At 49.4% G+C, this 22096-nt stretch overlaps 1 protein-coding gene across 10 annotated transcripts in view; it reads right to left on the bottom strand.

The window, feature by feature from the left end:
* Positions 1–10512: 10512 nt before the first annotated feature.
* The window catches only part of NFYC (nuclear transcription factor Y subunit gamma), a 60354-nt gene continuing 48770 nt past the window's right edge, over positions 10513–22096 (bottom strand). For 8 of the 10 annotated variants that reach the window (XM_019737104.2, XM_019737105.2, XM_074334500.1 and 5 more), the window contains exons 6-10: positions 21851–22024; positions 18434–18592; positions 15485–15592; positions 12660–12719; positions 10513–11400 (exon numbers count right to left, since the gene is read on the bottom strand). In XM_019737104.2, the coding sequence (XP_019592663.1) occupies positions 11281–11400; positions 12660–12719; positions 15485–15592; positions 18434–18592; positions 21851–22024 (621 nt within the window). In that variant the 3' untranslated portion in view covers positions 10513–11280. The remainder of the gene's footprint in view (positions 11401–12659; positions 12720–15484; positions 15593–18433; positions 18593–21850; positions 22025–22096) is intronic. The other 2 variants (XM_074334494.1, XM_019737106.2) reach the window with 1 other exon arrangement.

Here is a 22096-nt window from a genome sequence, read left to right as displayed (position 1 = left end):
CCTCCCCGCCCCGCCCCTCCCCCGCCCGCCCCCGCCCGCCCCGCAGCCGCCTTCCCAAATCGGGAGGGAGCGAGAGAGCGAGCGGGGCGGAGGGAGGGGACGCGCGGCAAAGGCGGCGGGCCAGGGCGCACCGGCCGCGCGGGCCGCCCAGTCCCTGCCGCCGGGACCTGATCGCTTGGCGGCGGGCCCAGGGGCAGCGCGCGGGGCCGGGAGGTTGGCGGTCGGCAAGGGGTGTGCACCGCTGCAAGGGGCTGTATGGACCCTCTGTGGCTGTGGCTGGGACCCCTCCTGTGTGGTGGTGGAAAGTGGGGCGTGGAGTGTGGAGTTGTGGCGGCAGTCGCGGTTGGGACACGCGTCCTGTGGAGTTTGGGTGGGAGTGGATGCATAATTGTCTGCTGTGTGTGCAGAGTGGGTGGCTGTGGGCTTCCAGGTAATGAGATTGAGTCAGTGGAGGTGTGGGTCCTGGGTCCGATGGGATAGGTGTGAAGACGGGTGTGCAGAATCCAACCCGCTGGATGTCGGTGGTGTAAGCGATGAGGTGTGCCTTTGCGCTTTGTGCGGGGTGCGAAATTGTGCCGGTGAGCACCCCTACCTGCAAGGCCTACTGCCCAGCGCTGACGAGTGGCGTCAGTGTGTGTAGCACAGTGTATCTCAGGTGTGTCTGTTTTTCCTCTCATCCACCCCACCTCTGAGCTTCTTCATGACGGGGGTAGGCCACCCAGCCCCAAATAAGCGTCTCCTCTGCTCAAGGCTCAGTCTGAAGTGTTCCCTTGCCTTGACCCCAGGTCAGGGAACTAGTTGCAGGGCACGTGGGTGCTGGGAGGTGAGCCCTGAGCCAGCGTGGGTGTGGACAACCCCCTCGCCAGAGGCCCACAGAATCCCGCCCAGAAAGGGGGAGACTCTCTCCCACCTCATTCCCTCTCCAGCTGGAAAGTTCTTGGTGCCTGGCCATCTCTCTCTAACTGCAGGGGGCGGCCCTTTCGTTCCCTTTGGCCCTCTCCGCCCTGCACAGAGAGGTAATTTGGCTTTTACGATCCTCCTTCCCTCTTCCCCTGCCGAAAGCTTGGGCCACAGCAGCCGTTCCCTCCGCAGGCCCTGCCCCAGGGTGAAGCGCTTCCGCAGCAAACTCTTCTCGTTCCTCCGGGAGGATCTCGGGGGACGGAGCCGAGCGGGAGGGGCGGAGGAGGGGGCGGGAAGGCGAACTCGATTCTCAGCTGTCAGCAAACGCAGCATTGATCTGCTGAGCGCTGGTGAGGGAGGAAGGCAGGCAAAGCTGCGGGCGGACAGGGAGGGGGCTGCAGGGACCTGGGGGGTCCCCAAGCTGGGCTTGGCAGTCAGCGCACACCCCTACTCCCACAGTAACCCTTTTCCTTCTGCATAACAGGGGGTGCCTTATGGGGTCTGACTTGAATCTCTCCCGCTGCTCCTAGCTCCAGGTGCGACCAGGGCCAGAGCCTGGCGCCCCTGGGCAGTTTATGCCCCATCCTCACTGGTAACTGGGGAGGGTTTCTGGACCCCAGAGACCAGCTATAGACGCAGTGCTTGAGCTAGGTTAACCCATCCTCTCCCTATGGTCTGAAGCTAGCACCCCCTGGATAAGTGGCATTGCCCTCCCAGACTCTATGGGACTGCCTCTCTGAGCCTTGTCAATCAAGGTCCTGGGGGTGGGACTAAGAACTGGGGACCTGAATGGTAGGAAGGAAAGCAGTTGCAAGAGGCCTACCGGTGTTTCTTGGGATCTTTTTGAGGCTCTTCTCCTATGGTAGAAATGGCACCTGAGACCACGATGCCCTTGTCCACACCCAGAATATCTGAAATTGGGTCTGTTCTGGCAAGTCTGATCTTCCAGTTTAGCACCATCTCTGCCCCGCCCTCCACCTCCCTTCCGATTTGGGGGGACAGAAAAAGTTCCTTCTTCTCCTTATGAGTAGCCCTCACTGCAGGGAGAGAATCTCTCGTCATCTTTCCCTGCTCCAGATTACCCCCTCAAAGGCAGCAGGAAGAGGAAAGAAACTGTGGTTGCAGCTAGAGGGATGGAAGTTAGATATCAGGAAGGACTGTCATGGGGGCACAGAGGCCTGTTTCTCCTGCAGGTGTATGTGTAATGGAGGAGCCCACTGCTTTTTAAAGTGGAAAGACATGGAATTCTTCCTAAAGAGTGAGGGGGATCAGGAAGCTGGTTCTAGGAGGCCCTAAGCAAAGTTTAGTGTGTGTGTGTGTGTGTGTGTGTGTGTGTGAGCAGAGAAGAAAGTCTGGTTCAGAGAGGACAGGTGGCCACTGAGGATCACTTGGCTGCCTTCCTGCCCCCATCCGGATTCTCAGGACATGACTGAGAGGATGAACTTTCCTCACTGCAGCCTTGAGTGACTAAGACACTTTTCTGAGCAAACAGCTGTCTCAAGTTCTCTCAGTCGGCCTCTCTGCTGGAGGGGGTGGAGGTGCTGTGGTTTCCCACCCTCCTCCCTCCCTCTCTCCCACCTGTTCCCTTCTCACCCCACCCTCAGTAGCTTCCTTCCCACTCCCAGTCCCCACTTCTTTCCCTGGAAGCACTGCCAAAACTTCCCTGCCCTGCCCAGACTCACTCACTGTCCCACCTGGGCAAGTCCCTTCCCAGCTCTGGGCTTCACTTTCCCCATCTGTACAACAAGAAGGGAGCCAGGCTCCAGGATCTTCTGTAATTCATCACTGTCACCATCATCCATCAATGGAAGAAGTATTGATTGAGAAGGGTAGGGAGGGAGAGAGCTCTCATTTGTGGAGCACCAACTATGTACCAGGCCCTGCCTCTTCTGGGACTGACAGCAGCCCTTTGCACACAAGAAAGCTGAGGCTCAGAGGTTCAGGGACTTACCTAAAGATACACAACCAAGGGGTGACCCGAGAACTGTCTACGACCTGTCCGCTCCCCTGACTGGCACCTAGCTACTGTGCATAGGGTCCTGGGATCAGTGCTGTGGGCTGAGAGGAACCATCGATGGGCCAATCCTTGTTGTCTAGGACTCACTCCTGCCAGGGGCAGGGACTCCAGGTCTGAGGGAGTTGAGGTCTGCAAGGACTGGGACTAGAGGCTAGGTTCAAGCCTGTCATTGACTCCCAGTGTGACCTCAGGTCAACCAAGGGCTCAGATTCCTGTCTTGGAGTGGGAGGGGGTGGTTTAAGTCAGTGGTTTTTAGACTTTATTAGCAAAGGAATCCTTTTTACAGAGTGGTAAGGTAGCACCCCAACATGTAAAAAGCATTCAATCAGAGGTGCTCTGATTGAATTGGGGTGAGGTCAGGGTTCCACCCACCAGACCTCCTCCTCCCTCCCCTAACCCCTGAAACCCCCTGGGTTTTCTTACAGCTCTTAGGGTTGCTAGCTATCAGACAAGGGAGACATCTCCACAAGCAACGGCAGAGGGAACCTTTCTGGGGACAGGTGAGGAGAACTTGCAGAGGTACAGAGAAGTACAGCCAATACTGCCTGCAGCTACCATTAACGAGGCCCATGCTAAATGCTAAGCCTCATGCAGGGTGCTTTCTCTGCATTGTCTGTTTCAGCATCCCAACAACCCTGTGAGCTAATACTGTTCACACCCCCATTTTGTAGACAAGAGGACCAAGGCTCAATGAAGAGACTTAGCTAGTATAGCTCTCTACCCCTGTGCTGTAGTGTGTGTGTGGGCAGGTGGGGTGTGGGCATGGGATATTACAGAGCACGGGGGAGGAAGAGCAAGCTTGGCAAGGGGAACACAGGAGGCCTTGAATGCTAGGCTGAAGCGTCCAATTTGGCCTGATAGGAACCAGGGAGCCTGGGCAGGCTGCAGAGGCTGGGGCTCTAGGAGAGAGCTCAGCTGGGTAGAGTGGAAAGTGGGCAGTGCCAGGGGCAGAAAGAGCACTGAACTTCAAGTATTGGCTGGGCTTCCTGGCTCTGCCTTTGGACGAGCTGGTTACCTTGGGTAATTCACTCCACCTCTGCCAGACCTTATCCGGCTGCCAGGAAGGATGCACGGAAAAGTCATGCTCGTGCAGGGAGCTGTACAAATGTGAAGCATTGATCTTACTGCTCTTCAGGTGTGTGTTTGGGTGGAGAAGGAGAATGCTGTGCCTAAGTCACCCAGCTCTTAATCTGGAAGGAGGGGATTAGAGCAGACGGTACTCATGCAGTGATGGCATCACATACGTTATTTACCTCTAGGGATTCACTTCCATTGACAGCAGGAGGACGAAGTATGAGAGAAAGATCAGGCCTGCTTCCCTTTCCCAATGAAGCCAGAGAGGACAAGAGAATTAAGCAACCCAGAAGGCAAGAGGTCCTGGAGGGGAACCCGAGGAATTTCTTTCCCCCTATATCTGGACATGCCACTGAGCTCTCCCCAGCCCAGACCATGCAGGCCTGCCTGGCCAGTCAGCTCTGAGCCACAGGAAATGGGGAGGGAGCCGTGTCGCTGAGCTCAGCGAAAGTGAACCCCCATTGATCCTTAGGGCTGGAGGGGGGCCCACAAGGAGGAGACACTAAAGGAGAAGGGGATGTGGAAATGAAGGTCAAAGCGATCTCTTCTTGCGCTGCTCCTCCTCTGCGTTCGGGATCCTTCCTCCTCGATCGCAACTTCTGGAAGACCCTGCAGAAGGCAGCACTACCGTGGTCCTGCTGGTAGGCTCTACATTCTCAATGAGAGCCACTGCCATAATGGCGTTTTTTGGAAAAGGAGGAGGAAGAACTTTTCGGAGTCGCTGAGTGTGCAATGGAAAAAATCTCCCCACTCCCCACTCCCCTGGGCGGAGAAACCTGGATGAGGGCTCAGGGAGGGAGGTGAAGTGAATGGGAGGAACTGCACATTGAGTGGCAGGGAAGAAGGCTCAGAAAAGGGGTGAGACTTGGTAAAGGAGGTCGGGGTTCAAGGAAGAGAATGGGGCTCAGAGGGGAGGCTAGGGGCTCAGTGACAAGGCGGGGAGGCTCAGAAAGTGGGACTTTCAGGTCAAACTTGATCAAATACTTATAGAAGTTCCTTTTCCTCAAAATAGTAGATGTGCAAGATAAATGCTGCATAATTCAACAACAACAACATAGCCAAGCTCAAAAGCAAGGATGAGAAACCTCTAAGGGCCAGAAATGAGAGGAAATTCCAGTGGTGAGCAGGAGTTGAAGCTGTACCTCTGAGGAGGGGTTTAGCATCCCAGTAGGATGTGGACTATATTTACAGACCCCACTCGTGGCAAGGGCTATAGTAGACTCCCTGCTTAGAGCTGAGTCTGGGAAAGTGCTGTCTTCCATAAACAAGACTAAAATATCTCTGCCTGCTAGCTACCTGGCCTTGGCTTTGGGTGGAAAGAGTACCCATATGAGTACGATACCTCGAGCCAGTCCACACGAGGTGTGGGCTCAGGACTTGATATTCACACCATGTAAACGTCCCAAGCCAAGACAGTAATATAAGAGTGAGTTTGGGGCTGGTGCACTTCCTCCTGGCGTGGGCAGATACAACAGAGAAATTATCACTTAGGGCAGCCTCCGTATCCCAGAGCACAGGCAGGAAAACATGCTAAAAATAACTATCTCAAGAATAAACTTCACAATATACAAGAAGTACAGTATCTTGAGAGACATATCTCTGATGGGAGAGTTCATACTTAAAGACCTAGAGGTAATAGAGAAATCTGAAAGGAAGTTTAATACAGTGAAAATCTTCAAGAAGATGAAGGAATAGCACCTATAAAACCAGAACAAAAGGGTATCAAAGAGAAACATGTAGCAGACATGGAAAGAATTATCTAGAAATTTTAGAAATAAAAGCAAAAATCACTGACATTAGACAAAATCAGATGGGTTAGTAAATACAGCGAAAGAGAGAATTAGTGAATTAGAAGCTAAACCTGAAGAAATCCTCCAGAATGAATGAAACACAGAACAACAAGGAGATTAAATTTATGAAAGAAAAAAGACATAGAAGATTGAATGAGAAACTCCAGTATATGTATTATTAGCTCCAGGAAAAGATACTGGAAAGAGTGACTGAGGTCTTTCCAGAAATAATACATGAATTTCTAGATTTAAAAGGCCCAAAGACTGCCTAGTAAGATATCTTTAAAAACAAAACAAAAATACATCTACACACCTTGTAGCCAAAGAGTAGGATAAAATGGAAATTCTAAAAGCCACCAGAGAGAAAAGGCAGCTTATCTACAAAGGTCCAATAATTGAATTGACAGTAAGCTTTGCATCGGCAACAACAGATGCCAAAAGACAATGGAATAATATCTTCACAGTGCTGAGGGCAAATAATTGTGAATCTAGAATTTCATACATTGCCAAGCCACTATTTAAATAAAAAGCAAAATAAAGACATTTTGGCATATGCAAAATCTTAGAAAGCTTCTGTCACACAGACCTTCGCTGAAAGAAAGAGGCACAGAGGCTTGGGGGAAGGGCTGGGAGGTGGAGAGCTGACGGGGCCCAGGGCTGCAGGGAGAGGCTGGGTTCTGTTTCGGACCTCTTCTCAGCACCAGCAAGTCAGAGGAGCCCAGCCCAGCCTGGCTCAGCTGGAGCCCAGCTCAGGTTCTACCCTCCTGAGTGCCAGCCTTGCTGTCCTCCTATCGCCTCTTCCTGGGCTGTGGGAGTGGCTCAGCCCAGAAGCTAGGGGGTAACGCTGCCAGCCCAGCCCAGGGAGCTTTGAGGAGGCCACACCCAAGGTGCTTATGTGACCAGGCACTTAACCTCCACCCTAGAGTCCTCTCCTCCCGGGAGGTCAGATGTCACCTTACAGAGGCCCATGGATGGCTGGAGAGGTGGGACAAAGGCTAAGTCCCTACCCAGGAGTTGGGGGTTGAAGGCTCTCATTTTCTGTAGGAAACAAAATATCATGAACAGTGGGAACGAGACCAATGGGGCTGAGCCAGTGGGGACAGAAGGCTTCATGGAGCATCGGCTGTACTCAATCAGGTGGTGCCCTCGAGTAATTTCTTAACCTCTTTGACGCTCAGTTTCTCACTTATAAAATGGGGAGAATACCTACTTAATGAGGATGTGAAGATGAAGTGAGATAATCCATTTAGGCACTAAGCTTTAGATGTCTTTTCCTACACAGAAATTTTTTAAAAGAATACTCGCCATCTAATACCCCTCCCTAGCATATTATCAGTGCTTAACAAAAAATTGTTAACAAGAAAAAAAGCAATAGTGAGAGCAGAGGTTGAATTGTGTGCAGTGTTGGAGGTCCTGTCTGCGGGGAAGGGTTCATGTTCATTCCCTTATTCATCAGTTACTGATATTCTCTTGGTGCCAGGCCTGTGCAGGGCTCAGGAGGTGCAGAGATGACCCAGAACTGGAGGAGGATCATCTGTAAGGAGGATGGTCAACCAGAAAATTCTAACAATGATAGGGAGTCCCTTCAGGGCCTAACTTGTCTTGTGTTTATTGCATGTCTCTCCCATCCCCTCTCCCATCCCTTTCCCCAACCCAATATAAGCTTCATGATAGCATGAACCTTGCCTGGCTAGTTTTCAGCTGTCTTCACAATGTCCAAAATAATGTCTGACACACAGAAAGTGCCAAATAAATATTTGCTGAATGACAGCATATTTGAGCACTAATAATAGAGGCTGTATAAGTTGCTATGGGACCATCAAAGAGGTCTTCGCTAACTCTGCTCCAGAAATTAGAGGTTTCTCAGCGAGGGCCATTAAATTGGGCCTTGATGGATGTATAGGAGATCAATAGTGGAAAAGGAAATAAAAGGACATTCCAGGCATTGGGGCCAGTACATTCTGAAAACATGGGAGTAAGTTCAGGGACGACTGAGTAATTGAGTGTGGCAGGAGCATAGAGTGCAGGAGAGGAGAGTGGAAAGACACAAAGCTGGGGGAGATAGGGCCTTGAGTGAACTTGGGCTATCAGAAAGTCCTTATTAAGATCTAACCACCTACACTCATCTACTCTGGAGAGGGTATTAGATCAGTCCTCACTGTTGCCCTAGGGAGGCCCCTCCCTTCAACAGTTAAGGGTCTTATCAGGCAGGGGCCAAGGATCTAGTACCCACTGAGAAAGGGGACAGTAATATCCCTGTAGTTCCTAGAATTTTCTCAGGTTGGATGAGGGTGGGACAGAGCATCTCCCAGAAACTTGGGTAGGTGCTACATGCTGCCCCCTTGTGGCCTCAGCAGAATTGAGCGCAAAGGAGGCCAACCAGGTGGTCTGTTAGTAATCCCAGGGGCCTCTAGAATCCTGCATCAGCCTCCAGGAAAGTTATCTCAACCACCAGCTGTCCACAGACTAGATCCAATTGCTTTATTTATTCCAAATATATTCAAGGCTGAGCCAATGAGTTTGAGAAGGTAGAGCAAAGAGTTCACATTTAGTAAAGTCTTGTTCTTTCTCACACACGCACACATTGTGTATTCACAGGGGGTCAGGAGACCAGCATTTTGGTTTCTCCACGCCTATTCACGGAGTGACCTTGGGAAAGTCACTGCTTTTCGCTGGGCCTCCTAAATCTCCATCTGTGACACAGGGATCACAATCCCTCTTCCTGTGTCTCCTGCAGGGTCACTGTGAAGATCATCAGGAGGACGAATGCCGCAAGTGCTAGGAAAAATGTTTAAAGAGTGCTCCGGATGTAAGGGGATCGTGCTGGGTATTAGATAGGGGCTCTCTTGGGCTGCACCGAAGTGTTTGTTTACACCCAGATGGGCCCTGCTGGCGGGGAAATTTAAAGGGAACGTGCTCAGCAAGGAAGCTGCTTGCCAATCACAACTGATCGAAACATCCCCAACTAAGAATGGAGGTCTATGGGAAAATGGGGACCCATTGACTGGCCCGTTTCCAATTATGCTTAGATTTTTCAGGAAAATCAAAGAGCAGCAAGGTGGGACTAGTGCAGTGGCCTCCACGTTGGGGGGGGTTAGCCAGGAAACGAAATAGCAGAGCTTCTTTCTGCCTTGTCTCTGAGGCCAGTGACCCTTCTGTTCACTCTTCCTTTCTTGCATTCTTTCCACCTGGGGCTGGGCACACCCCTACCGTGTTTCCCCACAAATAAGACCTACCCGGAAAATAAGCCCTAGCATGATTTTTCAAGATGACGTCCCCTGAACATAAGTCCTAATGCGTCTTTTGGAGCAAAAATTAATATGACCCGTCTTATTTTGGGGGAAACACGGCTATCAGTGAATGTTTGTATGTTTCACTGAACGTGTCTGGGTACAGGACAGATAACCTCCTTCAGAGAGAAGTCCAGAGCTAGAATGAAGATACCTGGATAGAGGACGGGGGGCACTGAACTTGGGAGACAGATGCCTGTGGCGCTGCTGCAGCTTGTGGGGGCAGACCTACCGACTACTCATGGTGACAGTTTGTTTCACCTACCCTGATGACACCGGAGGGGTACCATGTGTCCCAAACCTTAAAACTAGTAAAATGTTTGCTTTTGCAAAAGAATGTTATTTTTCTTCCTTTTATAGTGTGAATCTCTTACCTGGTCCCAGCTGTTTTTTTTTGTTTGTTTGGAGGCCAGGAAGCCCAGGATGAAATGTGAAACCTAATTCAAACTACTATACGGGTCTTTACAGCCAGAATACTTATTTTCTATGAGCCTGACTTCTTACTCAATTATATTATTCCTAATTCTGATTGATCATATTTTATTTCATTGCATATGTTTTCAATGCAAATCATCTTAAACTTTCTTGTGGAGTAAGGTGAAGTACACTTGGGTAAATGATTGAAAATGAAATAGATGACACAGATGCCCAACTACGTACCACAGCTGACAGAAGGGACTATTTGGTGAGGGAATTGTAAGGGCATCAAGGTCAGACTGGAAATCATCTAATATTAAAGCCTCTTTCCATCACCACCCCATACCTTGAGACAGTCCCAAAGAAAAGGGAGTTGCCCAAGATTTTATGGCATATTACTGTCAGAGAAGAAATTCCTCCTTTTCTGTGCTCTTTCCATGACAACAGCCCTCACTCCAGTTGGAAGGACGGCATGGTGAAGGTAAGGAAGATGGCTCACCAAACGGCCTGTGTGGCCGATGCAGGGGAATGCGCTGTTCTTCCTGCATCAATAGGCTATAGGACCCTTCTGATCTGCTGGCCGACAAGGGGCTTGGGCTGCCTTCCATGGCAGATGCCACTGGGCATGGCCACAGCGGGCAATTGAGTGCCAGCCTGTGCCAAGGCAGGACTGGAAGGGTTGATCCGGGTCCTCATTTGAAGGATAGAGACAGCTTTCTCCATGACAGATGTATTCTTGACCCTCAACCAAACAGGACACAGCTGAACCTGGCCAACGTGTGGGAGTCCAGGAAGCAAGGCCGGCAGACACCTCTGAGCAGCAGGTAGATTCTGATGAAGCTCGTTTTTAAAATCAGCTGAAGACCTCAGTTTGAATCAGATGCGTAACATAAGTTCCCTTAGCTTTTTTTCACAAGGGTCCCCCTCCTTCTCAGACACCCAACTCGAGGGCAAACTTTTCCAAGCCTTTCCCAAGCAAAGTGGCCCCATGAACGCCCCCAGGCACAGAAACTCAGACTCTAAATTATCTAAAATGAGGTTTATTGCATATCATGCAATTTGAAGTCCATGCAGCAAAGGAGACCAGCACAATTTGGTATGCATTTAAAAAATAAAATAAAAAATGGGGGGCTGGGGTAAATACACAAAGTTCTAGTCTCCCGGGTCCCTGGGAGAGTAGGTTTGGGAATGAAACCATCCCCTCTCCACAGCGAATGAGTTCATCTCTTAAATGCAAGGAATGTTTCCATGGCCTCTGGATGCAAATACACAAAGCTCTGGAGCAAGGGCAGGGCCAAGGGGCGCACAGCTAATGAGAAGCAGCTACGCACATTCACCTAATTTAATCTGAGGGCAGAACAAGGTGTCAAATCCTGGGGCAGCAGCTGTTCCAAGAGTTAGGAGATAATACACACATGTGAGATTCGTTCCTAAAAAGTAGTGGTGGTGAAGAACCAAAAACAGGAAAACAAAAGAAATATTTCTTCACACTCTTCAAGAAAATGCCATAAATATGTTATTTAATATTTCATTTCGTAGCATTCATTGGATACACAGCTCAACATACTGAAATATTGATTCCTTGGAGAAAAAAAACACAAGGAAATAAAAAAATGTCGCATCTTTCTGTTGGAGAATCTTGGCCCCCAGGCGTGGGGGAAGTGCACCAGTGTCCTAGCCTGCAGGAGGCGCTGAGGTCGGCTGGTCCTCTGGGGAAGGACGCTGTGCCCACTGCCCGGGGCTGTATGGCAAAAACTGTGTTGGGTGTCCTTGGCCTTGCCAGCTCAGGCCCTCAGTCTCCGGTCACTTGGGGGGCCTGCCCGTCGGAGGGCTGGTTGGCTGACTGGATGAACATGGGCTGGGCGAGGTCCTGGCCGGCAGGCATGGTGACTTGCTGGATCTGGTAGAGCTGCTGCGAGGGGTGGAGAGGAGAGAGTGAGGTCACCCCTGGGAGAGGGGCATGCAGCTCCCTATGGGCCTCAAGTTGGTTGGGGGCCCCAGACACCTCAACCACCACCCACTGCAAGGCGTCAGAGGGAGGAGGGGACGTGGCTCTCTGCTGAGGGTGGGAGCAGCAGACACAGGAGGCACCAGCTTGGTGTGAGGGGGTGTGTGTAGTGGGCGGGGAAGAGGTGCAGGGAGTTGCATTTCCTGTGGCTTTCACTTCTCTGGGCTCTGCCTCTCCCGTGAGCTCAGAGCCTTGAGCTTGCTGCACGCTGTTCCTCTGTGACAAACACAAGCAATTCGAAGCACTGTACCAGCAGCTTGGAAGTCAGCATTTCCCCACTCGCAGTGAGCCTCGCTGGCAGGGCAGTGGGATTACCCTCTCTCCTCCTCTCCTCAGAGTGTGGGGCTCAGGAGGGGGCTACACTGAACCTGCAGTGCCTACGCGCCCTGCCGCGGAGGTTGCCTGGGGTGACACACTTCCTACAGCCACGCCCATGAGCAGTGAAGATGCTCGCAGAGCTACTATGGAAGGTCAGGGCCACTGGACACTGGGCTTCTCAAGCACCCCCAAAAGAAACCAAAAGCCAAGACCTCCTGTCACAGGAGCCCCAACATGTGAGCCCAGCACAGAGGTGGGTGATGTAGCTCCTCTCCCTTCTGGGCAGCACGGAACACATGCCTGGGCGTGTCATCCTGTCATGTCCTCGGGGGTGTTTGGGACCACAGTATAAGGGGCAAAGAGGAGGGAAAGGGAAGAGTCCTTCCTCATGTGGGTTTAGAAGTACTGAATTCCAGGTCCTGAGAGAGGCTCAGAGATCACACGTTCTCTGCATTTCAACTAATTCATGCTATTAAAAAGCAGCAGGGCTTAGAGTAAAACTAGTTCTAGAGAGGGAAACAGGAGACCGTTCTAGTCCTGGTTCTGCAATGAACAGCTGAGTGAGCATGGACAAGGTACTTCCCATCTCTAGGGCTCAGTTTACTCATCTGTAAAATGGGGATTTGGGCTGTATGTCCAAGATTATGTTCAGGCCTCACAAGTCTATAAATCTAAAGGATAGGCATCCTGATTTAAAGACTGTACTTGTTTTAACAGTTTCTGTCCACTCATTGTTAACAGAAGATGGGACAGCTGCCCTAGCCATCCAAACCCACAGATGTCATCCACTACCCACCCCCTGCCAACTTCTCACCCTCTGCCCCTGCCCAGGCTGGGTATCCTACCTGCCCATCTGTGAACTGGCTGAACTGCTGCTGTCCTTGCTGGACCTCTGTCTGTGTGATCTGTAGGAATCAAGATGGCAGAGTAGGCAGGTAAGCTGAGGGTCTGGTCCACCAGCCCACCACCCAGGACAGGGTCATGAAGATCAAATGAGATACTGCATATAAAGTGCCCGGAATGAGGCCTGGCATAGAACAGGTGCTTGATTAGTAGCAGGAAAGCAAGGGTCCCTCCCCACCCCCTAATACTGAAGGCAACTTAGAGTTGGTACCACACAGAAGACCCTGGAGCCCGTTAACACACAACTTCTACAATCACCTCTCCTAATGGCCACCTATGCCCACCCACCCTCACCAACCCAAGGTCTTTCCAGGGCCCAAGACTCAAATCAAACAAAACACCTAGCTCCTAGGTGCCAACACGAGAGGGCACAACATTTATGGTTTAGGCAGAAACCCTAAGTCTTTCAGCCAGTAAAGGCGGATCGCAAAACACTGGGCAAAGTGGTGAGTGGTCCCTTTCATTCTTGGAAGGTGGGCTCCAAACCAAACCCGTTATCACCCAGATTATCTGACTGGAATATGAAACACCCTGGCGAGCAGGTGGCCTTGGCCCTAGAAGCCCTTGTGGCACACCTATGAAGTACTTTTTCCGATAGTGGCCACGTGCAGCCCTCTGGGCCAAGGGCGGGGGGGTGAAGGGGGGGAAGCAAGGAAAATATTTATCACATGCACTTAAAATCTTAGACGTGGATTTTAAAAGAAATTTACTGACATGTAGAACTGCATTATATAATACCAGCTGCTGGAGACAGCTTGGTAGACTAGAAAGAAAACTGAAGCCTGCTTGTGTGCATACGTGTATCTATGGAACATTTGACTAGTAACGTTCTCTGTGCACCATCTCCTGGAATCATTATAGCCAACCTGCAAGGTAAGGACTGTCCTCTCGAGTGTCCTCACAACGGCCAAAAACAACCCATCAGGCCTACCCATGAGGCAGAGGAGCAAGAAGGGCACAGGTGTGAAAGGGCTTCATCAAGATTTCTTACTATTGTTTCTTGTTTGGGGTCTTTCTCCTCCTACCAGTCTCTAAGCTGCTTGAGGGCAGGAGTTAAGCTTTGTCTCTGTATCTCCCAGTGCAAAGTAAGTATTCAAGAAATGTCTGCAGAATAAATGAATGACTGAGAAAAATGGAAAATATTCCTCATAGCTGAGAAGGTGAACTGAGCCGAGACCAGCAGGATTGCCCTTCACATCCGCTGAGAAGAAAATTTCGTTTACCTTTAAATTCCATTTACATATTATTTATTCAGCATTCATTCAACAAACATTTACAGAGCACCGAAGTGCTGGCTGTCACAACTACAATCTGTTGTTATGTAGACCCTGACTGCCCCCAGGTGCCCTCTTCTCACTTCTCCCCCTCCTCTCTGTACACCCAACTCTCCCACTTTCTGGCTATAGTTTGTGGTTCTAAAACTGATGTCTGGGGAGCCAAAAACTCTACTTTCTCACTTCCTTCCACCCCCATGCCATAAAAACTTTTTGGATCCTACGTTAGAATTTGTAAACAAGAGAAAGGGGTAACTAAGGGTGTGACCAGTCTTGAGATCTGATTCCATGTCAGTGAGCCGCAAGGAAATTAGGGTAAAGCCCAAGTCTTTCTGTGAGCCTTCGATCCCAGAGACAAAAAAGAAACAGACTCAGATACAGAGAACGAACTGATGGTTGCCAGATGGAAGGGGGGCTTGGAGAGCTGGGTGAAAAAGGGGAAGGGATTAAGAAATAAAAATTGGTAGTTACAAAACACTCAAGGGGATATAAAGTACAGCATATGGAATACAGTCAATAATATGGTAATAACTATGTACAGTGCCAGGTGGGTACTAGACTAGTCAGGGGATCACTTCTTAAATTATATAAATGTCTAACCACTATGCTGTACACTGAAACTAATATGAAATACTACTGAATGTCAACTGTAATTGAAAGTAAAAAAATTAAAAATGAAATGGAAGTGACAGTAAAACACAAAACAAAACAAAAAAGCAAAAACAAAAACCAATCCCAGAGACTAGAGGGAACTCAGAAGCCTTGCTTTTGGCTCCTTCCTCCCATTTTCCCAAATGAGATCTTCGGAGACCTGCTCTACAAACTCAGCTCTGCCACCCCTGTCAATAGATACATCATCAGAAATGCAACTGGGCCAGACAGGTCCAGCTCTTAAACGATCGCTGCTTTTTTTGGGTCTGAGGCAAAAGAATGCATTAACAATCCTCCCCCTGACCAGCAGCCCCTGCAAATGATGCTCAAGTCCCCCCAAACCCTGGGAGGCAGCCCCCTCAGTACCTGTGGCTCACAGCCTTCAATATCCTAGGACATGAGAGGAGATGAGGGGGGCAATCTCCACTTAGGGATGCACGAGGAGGTGGGGATAAAACCTAAGTAAGCTTTCCAGAGGGCATAGGAGGTGCCAGAACGCAACAGCTATTCAGGTTTAAAGATGGGGAACTCAGCCTGACGATATCGCAGTCTGTCAAAATGCTCCCTCTGGTCAGACATACGTGCACACACATCAGGCTTTCTTTAAGTATCCCTGAGATTTCCCTGCCTTGCATTTCTTTGTCCCTCGAGAACAAGAGGGTAAGAGACACACTTTGAATACAATCCTCCCCAAAAAATCCCACCTGTCCCTTGGGGTGCAGAACAGATGTGCAGGGTGTGGAGGTGGCTCTTGCTGAAGGACAAGGTGGCATGAGAGTTGTGTGCTGAGCACTCCTTTCCAGCCAGAAGCCAACTCCACCCCGCATCTCTGGGGTACGTACCTGTTGAGCATTGGTGGCAAGCGTCTGGATCTGTCCCTGCACAACCTGGGTGCCTGATACAGGCTGGGCTAAGCGAATGTACTGCAGCTGGCCGGCGTTCAGCTGCACCTGGGGCAGGGGCAGGGGCAGAGACAAACAGACCACAGAGTATTTAGTGCGACCTCACACAGGCAAACTTTTTTTTTTTTTTTTAAAGATTTTATTGGGGAAGGGGAACAGGACTTTATTGGGGAACAGTGTGTACTTCCAGGACTGACTTTTTTTTTTTTCCACCAAGTAAAGTTGTTGTCCTTTCAATCTCTTAGTTGTGGAGGGTGCAGCTCAGCTCCAGGTCCAGTTCCCGCTGCTAGTTGCAGGGGGCACAGCCCATCATCCCCTGCAGGAGTCTAACTGGCAACCTTGTGGTTGAGAGGACGTACTCCAACCAACTGAGCCATTCGGGAGCTCAGTGGCAGCTCAACTCAAGGTGCCATGTTCAATCTTAGTTGCAGGGGACACTGACCACCATCCCTTACAGGACTCGAGGAATTGAACTGGCAACCTTGTGGTTCAGAGCCCACTGGCCCATGTGGGAATCGAACCAGCAGCCTTCGGAGTTAGGAGCATGGAGCTCCAACCGCCTGAGCCACCGGGCTGTCCCAGGCAAACTTTTCATGACCAGAGATGGTGACTGTCCCCGACCCCCCAGCCCTCCAAAGAAGCCTACCCTGAAAAGCTCCTTTTCAACGGAGATCAAAACAAGCAAAACCATAACATCCCCACCTATAAGTCACACAACGCAAAAGAGGGGATGTTCTCTGAATGGACTCTGGAAAAAATCCCCAGAGGATCTTGTCGGATATGTGAGAACAGCGCACCCTTGACATTCACTGGCTCTTAGCTGTTTGCGCAGTTTATCTGAAGATCTTATCCTAAAGGCTGTCTGACATTATCCGAATGCTGTCCGTTCAGTGTGGGCATTTCTCTCCTCCGTCTCCACACTTCTCCACCCCAGTTCCCGGAAATGCTGATCTAACACTGAGAAGAGCTCCAGTGTCTGCCAGGAGCCCAAAGCACACGGCCATCACTCGGCACCACAACCCCAGTGCTGCCCAACTCCATGCTGCACATCTTGGAAGAAAAGGCTGGCCTGCTTTACTCTCTGTGCCCAGGAGCCAGGACCAATGCGGGTCTGTGGGACTTTTAGGATCCCTGGTGTTCAGCACTAGCTTCAGGCCAAACGCCTCCCAAGAGGAAGCTGAATCAATAAACCTTTTACAGAAAACCCCATCATGGGAAACCAAAGCTACAAAAATGCCCTTAGAGTCCCTCATGCTTAAGATTAAGTCTCAGATAATACAATAATACCATATGCTGCATTTAATTGTGTGCTAAAAGCCTTAACTCAGACTCTTAGCGCTCAGTGTACCATGGAAGTTTTAGTGCTGTGAGTGTGGGGTGAAGAAAGAACCAGGGTGGCTACAACACAGCAGGAAGTGTGGCTCCGTCAGCAGAGGAGGACCGCAGACATTCACGCTCGGGAGCTGGGGGGGGAAGCAGTTCCAGGAATCTAGCAGATTTGGTCTCTCTCTGGGGGCCCAGACACCACCCGCCCTGCTGTCCAGCCTGCCTTTGTTGCCAGGGTGAGCTTCTGGAGGCTAACAGGCAAGTCATGCCTTTTTGTCCTGCAGCAAATGTTCCCCTTGCCGTGAAGAGCTAATGTCATTGCGAGGAATTTTACTTCCATGAGGGAAATGCTGATAAGGTGGAGCCGCACACCTCCATGCAGTGTTAAATCACACGGCTTCTCTGAAACCACTCGCCTCAAGAAGGATTGGAACCACCAAGAAAAACTAATCCTGAAGTTCCTGGTAGACCATTCCAGAATTGTCCGCTTAAGGTAAGATGAAGGGCAACAAAATCTACACCTGTTAAAAATCTGGTTCAAAGGAGATACGGCATATTATTCTGATAATGAGAACACTTCCAAAAACTATTGAGGATACTTTTCGAGCTTTTTTTCAGAGAGGAAGTGGTTAATCAAATCCAAGTGAATTTCTGTATCGGCCCACATTTCATTTACAATCGGAAGGGCAAGGGGCAGGAAATAGAAGGACTGCTCCATGTCACTCACTTTCCATATTTTTTGGTGGCAAGATGACCAATGTATAGATGGCAAGTGTTAAGACACAGATATTTTTTACAAAAGAACGAGTACAAGTGAAAAAGCCCACAAATCTGAGAAAAGAAATCCCTCAAGGCACACAGGAAGCAGCCGTCCACAGTGAAGGAATGGGTAAGTTAAACGAAAGCCAAAAATACACTTTGCTGCAGGCTCCACTGGGAACTGACTCATGAATATGCAACAAGTGTATTTATGGCTTTCCCTATACACCGCCCTCTTATTCTCTGCTAATCAAAAGACAGGGCTGCCTCCCAGGGCCTTGGGGCCTAGGCATGGAATAGTGGTGACAATGATTTCTCTTTGTGGGTGAAGTGAGGGGAAATCAAGAGGAGCTGCCTGCCCCAGGTGGTGAACCTGAACCTGGGTTAAAGGAAAGCAGTGAGTCTACAGTGAAGCAAGTTGTGGTCTGAGGGAGTGGGCATATAGCTTGAAAAGAAGTATGTATGTACGTATGTGTATTACATACACATACACACAAAATATACACATACATATGTATCTGTGTGTCACACACACAAAATATATACATATGCACACACATATACACAATATTTTCTACAGAGGGTGACAAAAATATGTATACACATTTTAAGAAAGGAAAAAACTGTATTAAAATTGTAATACTCAGTATATACTGATAACAACAGACGAACACAAGCCATGTGTACACATTTTCTTGGCACCCCTGGTATCCATGTGTCTATGTTCAGGTATGGAAATCTTTCCATCTTCCTGTTGTGACGCTGAGCAGTGCTGTGCACCTCGCGAGGCAGCACGGGGCTTACCGGGATCTGCTGGATCTCCCCCGTGTTCGTGATGATCTGCTGCATCACCTGCATGGTCTGCCCAGTGCTGCTCTGCGCCTGCTGCGCCTGCCCCTGCGGCTGGGCCTGGACTATCTGCACCTGCTGGCCTTCTCCCACCTGCATGGTCACGGGCGTGCTCTGCAAAGAAGAGTCATGAGAGCTGATGGAGCGCTGGCTCAGAGTCAGTAAGTCGGCTTCTCAAGGGGTTAATAGTGCGCAGCTAACTCGAAGCAAACCCTCCACGAATGCCTGAACTTATCTCAACACTAATAAGAATTCTCAACTTACAGAGTCCTTTGGTAGAGCACTGAAAGCTCTTACTCTCCAAAATAAAAGGTGGGAAAGCCAAACAGTACAGAATATTTGCCTGGGCCCTAAACATTTCCATGCTTCAAATGAAATGCTGCAACTTTTCACAGTCATTTCAGTGATAATACAGCACATAGGATACAAAGATATCAACAGCAACCAAGACAGTTCAGAGAAACGGCCAAAGTCAAGTCTGGAGCAGATGAATTTGGAGGGCAAACTAAATGGAAAGTGGGGTCAGTATGAATTTACTAAATTCAGGATTCTGTGCTCCTTCTTAGGCTTGCAAAACATTGGAAGGAAAATAATGTGCACACTGGTTTTCACCCCGTTCAAGCAGCAGAGCGGCTCCGGCCTACACCAGTCAGCCAGCTGACCACAGCAAGGCTTCCGTGGGAGTGGCAAACAGGTTAACACTCTGTGGACAACGGAAACTGTTAAGACCTGGATCTTAACTGAGGCTACACCTAAGTAACAGAATTTAATACAGCAAGAATTTTAACTTTCTAGAAAGAGATATCTCAGATTTAAGAAATTTCTGTCTAATGTGTATGGCTTGGCTGATTCTGTGTCTCTCACACACATTTGGTGGATTGCAGTCCTATGAAACTTACTCCTTTCAGAGACGGTGAAGACTTGAGCTATCAAAAGGGCCAGTCATGTCTTCAAATCTCAAAACTTAACGTTAGCCCTAGATGTGACCTCTACAGCATACCTTGCTCATCTCGTGGTGGTAGGGGGTAGAGGAGGGTGGCGAGTAGTGGTTTTAAGTGGTGGTGGTGGTTGTACTGGTGAGTGGTGGTGGGTGGGTAAGAGGAGGGTGGAGCCTTTTAAACTATAGCTATGCCCCCAAGCCCCCTGATTTGGCTATCTCTCCCCCCTTCAGTAAGAGTACTCTGTGAGTCTCAATGAATCACGGGCTTCAATCGATACTGCTATTCTGATGCTCTTACATTCTGACTGCGTAAGTCTATTATGCATCTAAAGTTACAAGGGAAGGGGATGTGTTCTGGGAACTACATATGAGATTCAAGGGATTCCAACGTAAAGAGAAATTAGTACTACAAACTGGAGGAGGGTGGGGAAGAAATGACAGCGGGACCTCTGTAAAAATACATGCAGTGGGCTAGGACAACAGGAAACATCTGTTCTCACACCACGATTTTCAACTCAGCCTATTCCCCAAAACTCCAGGAATAAGTTTTCAATTTTATGACAGAAAACACAGGATTCACTTTTTTGTCAAAATATGCTTTCCTTCCAACTTTAATGTGTATTCTGTCCTACAAAAGATATCTGGACTCAATTTAAAATAACCATTACTACAGAGGTCCAGGGAGGTGTCACACAGCACAAGGCCACCCTGAACCAGAAGGGCAGTGAGACAATAGCTGGAAGGTGCTAGGAGGGACCAACTTCACCATCCTCACAGGCCTTATCAGCTCCAACCTAAGCAAGGCTGGGGTGGCGGAGAAACGGACAGATGAAATTCCTGCTGACTTAAAAAAAAAAAAGCATTCTGCCAACTCATCACTGTACTCTATCAACTCAATTTTCCTGAGAGGATTTCCAAAGTATTTCTAAATCATTTCTGGAAAATGAGAGCTTGTGTTAGCATGGCAGCTGTCAAATCACGTATGGTGTGCCCTGCTGTTGGAGCACAACAGCCATGAGCTGCTGAGGATGACAGCCAATCAGGGCCAGCCCTTGGCAGACTCCCTTGAAGTCTGCTCCGTACAGGGATAGACTTTGGCAGGTAAAGCTCTCACCACTGCAGAGGCACAAGCACGAGTCAAACAAGGTCCCTTAGGCTTCCCGGTACAGTGAACTCCTTGAGGCAGGTACCGGGCTGCAATCATCTTTGAACCCCACTTGCCTAGCATGGTGTGTGTCAAAGACCAAGCACTCAATAAATTTCTGTTATATGGATTTTAAAAAAAAATCAGCAGGGAATAAATTTTAAAATCATAATTAATATTTAGATCTACCTCCGCCCCCATTTTTTGTCTTCTAAGCAAACCCAGTTCCTTACTAGAATACACAGCCTGCCTAGGACGTGTCTTCTATCTTTCCAGACTTGCCTACATGTTCCCATATCCTGACTGCACCCTCTCACCAATCCCTGTGCTGCTTCTCACCTCCAAGCCTTTGCTTGTGCTCAGCCCTCTACTGGGAAAACCCTCCTTTCCCTCTGATTCATTTCCATTATTTCCTCTGAGGCTCATATTATTTCCTTCAGGGAACCTTCTCTGACATCCTCTTCTACCACCTCCCTCACATCTCCGTTAGGTACCCCTTTTGAAGCTCTCATAATACCCTCTACACAATCCTAAGAATATCTTACACTTCCCACGAGGCAGTATAATCTTTAAGTATTTGTAGCCCTAACTAGATTGTGAATTCTTAACAACAGGGACTTTTTCATTGTTGTATCGCCAACATACAGCACAGGACTTTATCTACAGAGGATGATCAAGCTTGATGAGTAAATAAATTAATGACCAACAGGGAATTTTGATTCAGAGCTCAGAAAAGAGAGTTCTCTGCAGCCTTTCATCATGATCCCCAACAAAGGTGGATATTACGGCTCTCACAATTGTATTGGGGAGAGAAAAGAAATCTTGATTACTGTTGTAAAAAGAAGTCACTTGACACAATTACAGGACAGAGAAATGAGAAAGGGAGGAGAGGTATGCCAGCTGGCAATAATGCCTGACCTCCCATTTAAGGGTACAAATGCCAATTCCCGTGTAGACACAGATAGCAGGCATGGAGTCCACTTAAAATACCCTCTACAGAGATGCCACTATTCTTCCTGGGGGCATCATACAGACTTTTTTCCTTCTAAAGTTATTTAGCTCTTGGGATCCTGAGAACATCCTATCCAATATCCTTTCCTCGTTTGGGCCCTGAGGAAACCAGGGCCCAGAGAGAACGTCATCTCACTGGCTCAATGTGGGGGAAGCCCAGGTTTCCAGACGTCAAGTCCAGTGCGCGCTGATGATCTGAGAGCCTGTGCCCCAGTCAGGCTTTCGCCATCCCAAACCCAACACCGTGCCGGGCAGACGCCCTCTCCAGCTGACAGACCTGGCCCTGCTGAGGCTGTGCAATGATAATCTGCCCAGGCTGGATGGTGGTTGTGGAGCTGGTGGTCTGCTGGCCTTGCTGCTGCCCCTGGACTTGGACGGCGGTGGGCTGCTGAGCCAGCGTGAAATAGTACTGGACGGGCTCCGCAGGAGTCACAGACTGGCGCACCTCTTCCTGTGGGGTAGAAGGAGAGGCAGGTAAGAGGAAAAGAACCGACTCAGCAGCCGCCAGAGTGAATTTCCATTC

Source organism: Rhinolophus sinicus, linkage group LG06, assembly GCF_036562045.2.
Source record: "Rhinolophus sinicus isolate RSC01 linkage group LG06, ASM3656204v1, whole genome shotgun sequence".
NCBI classification, from domain to species: domain Eukaryota; kingdom Metazoa; phylum Chordata; class Mammalia; order Chiroptera; family Rhinolophidae; genus Rhinolophus; species Rhinolophus sinicus.
Note: the sequence above shows the minus strand (reverse complement) of the source record. Positions and strands in the feature narration are given on the sequence as shown.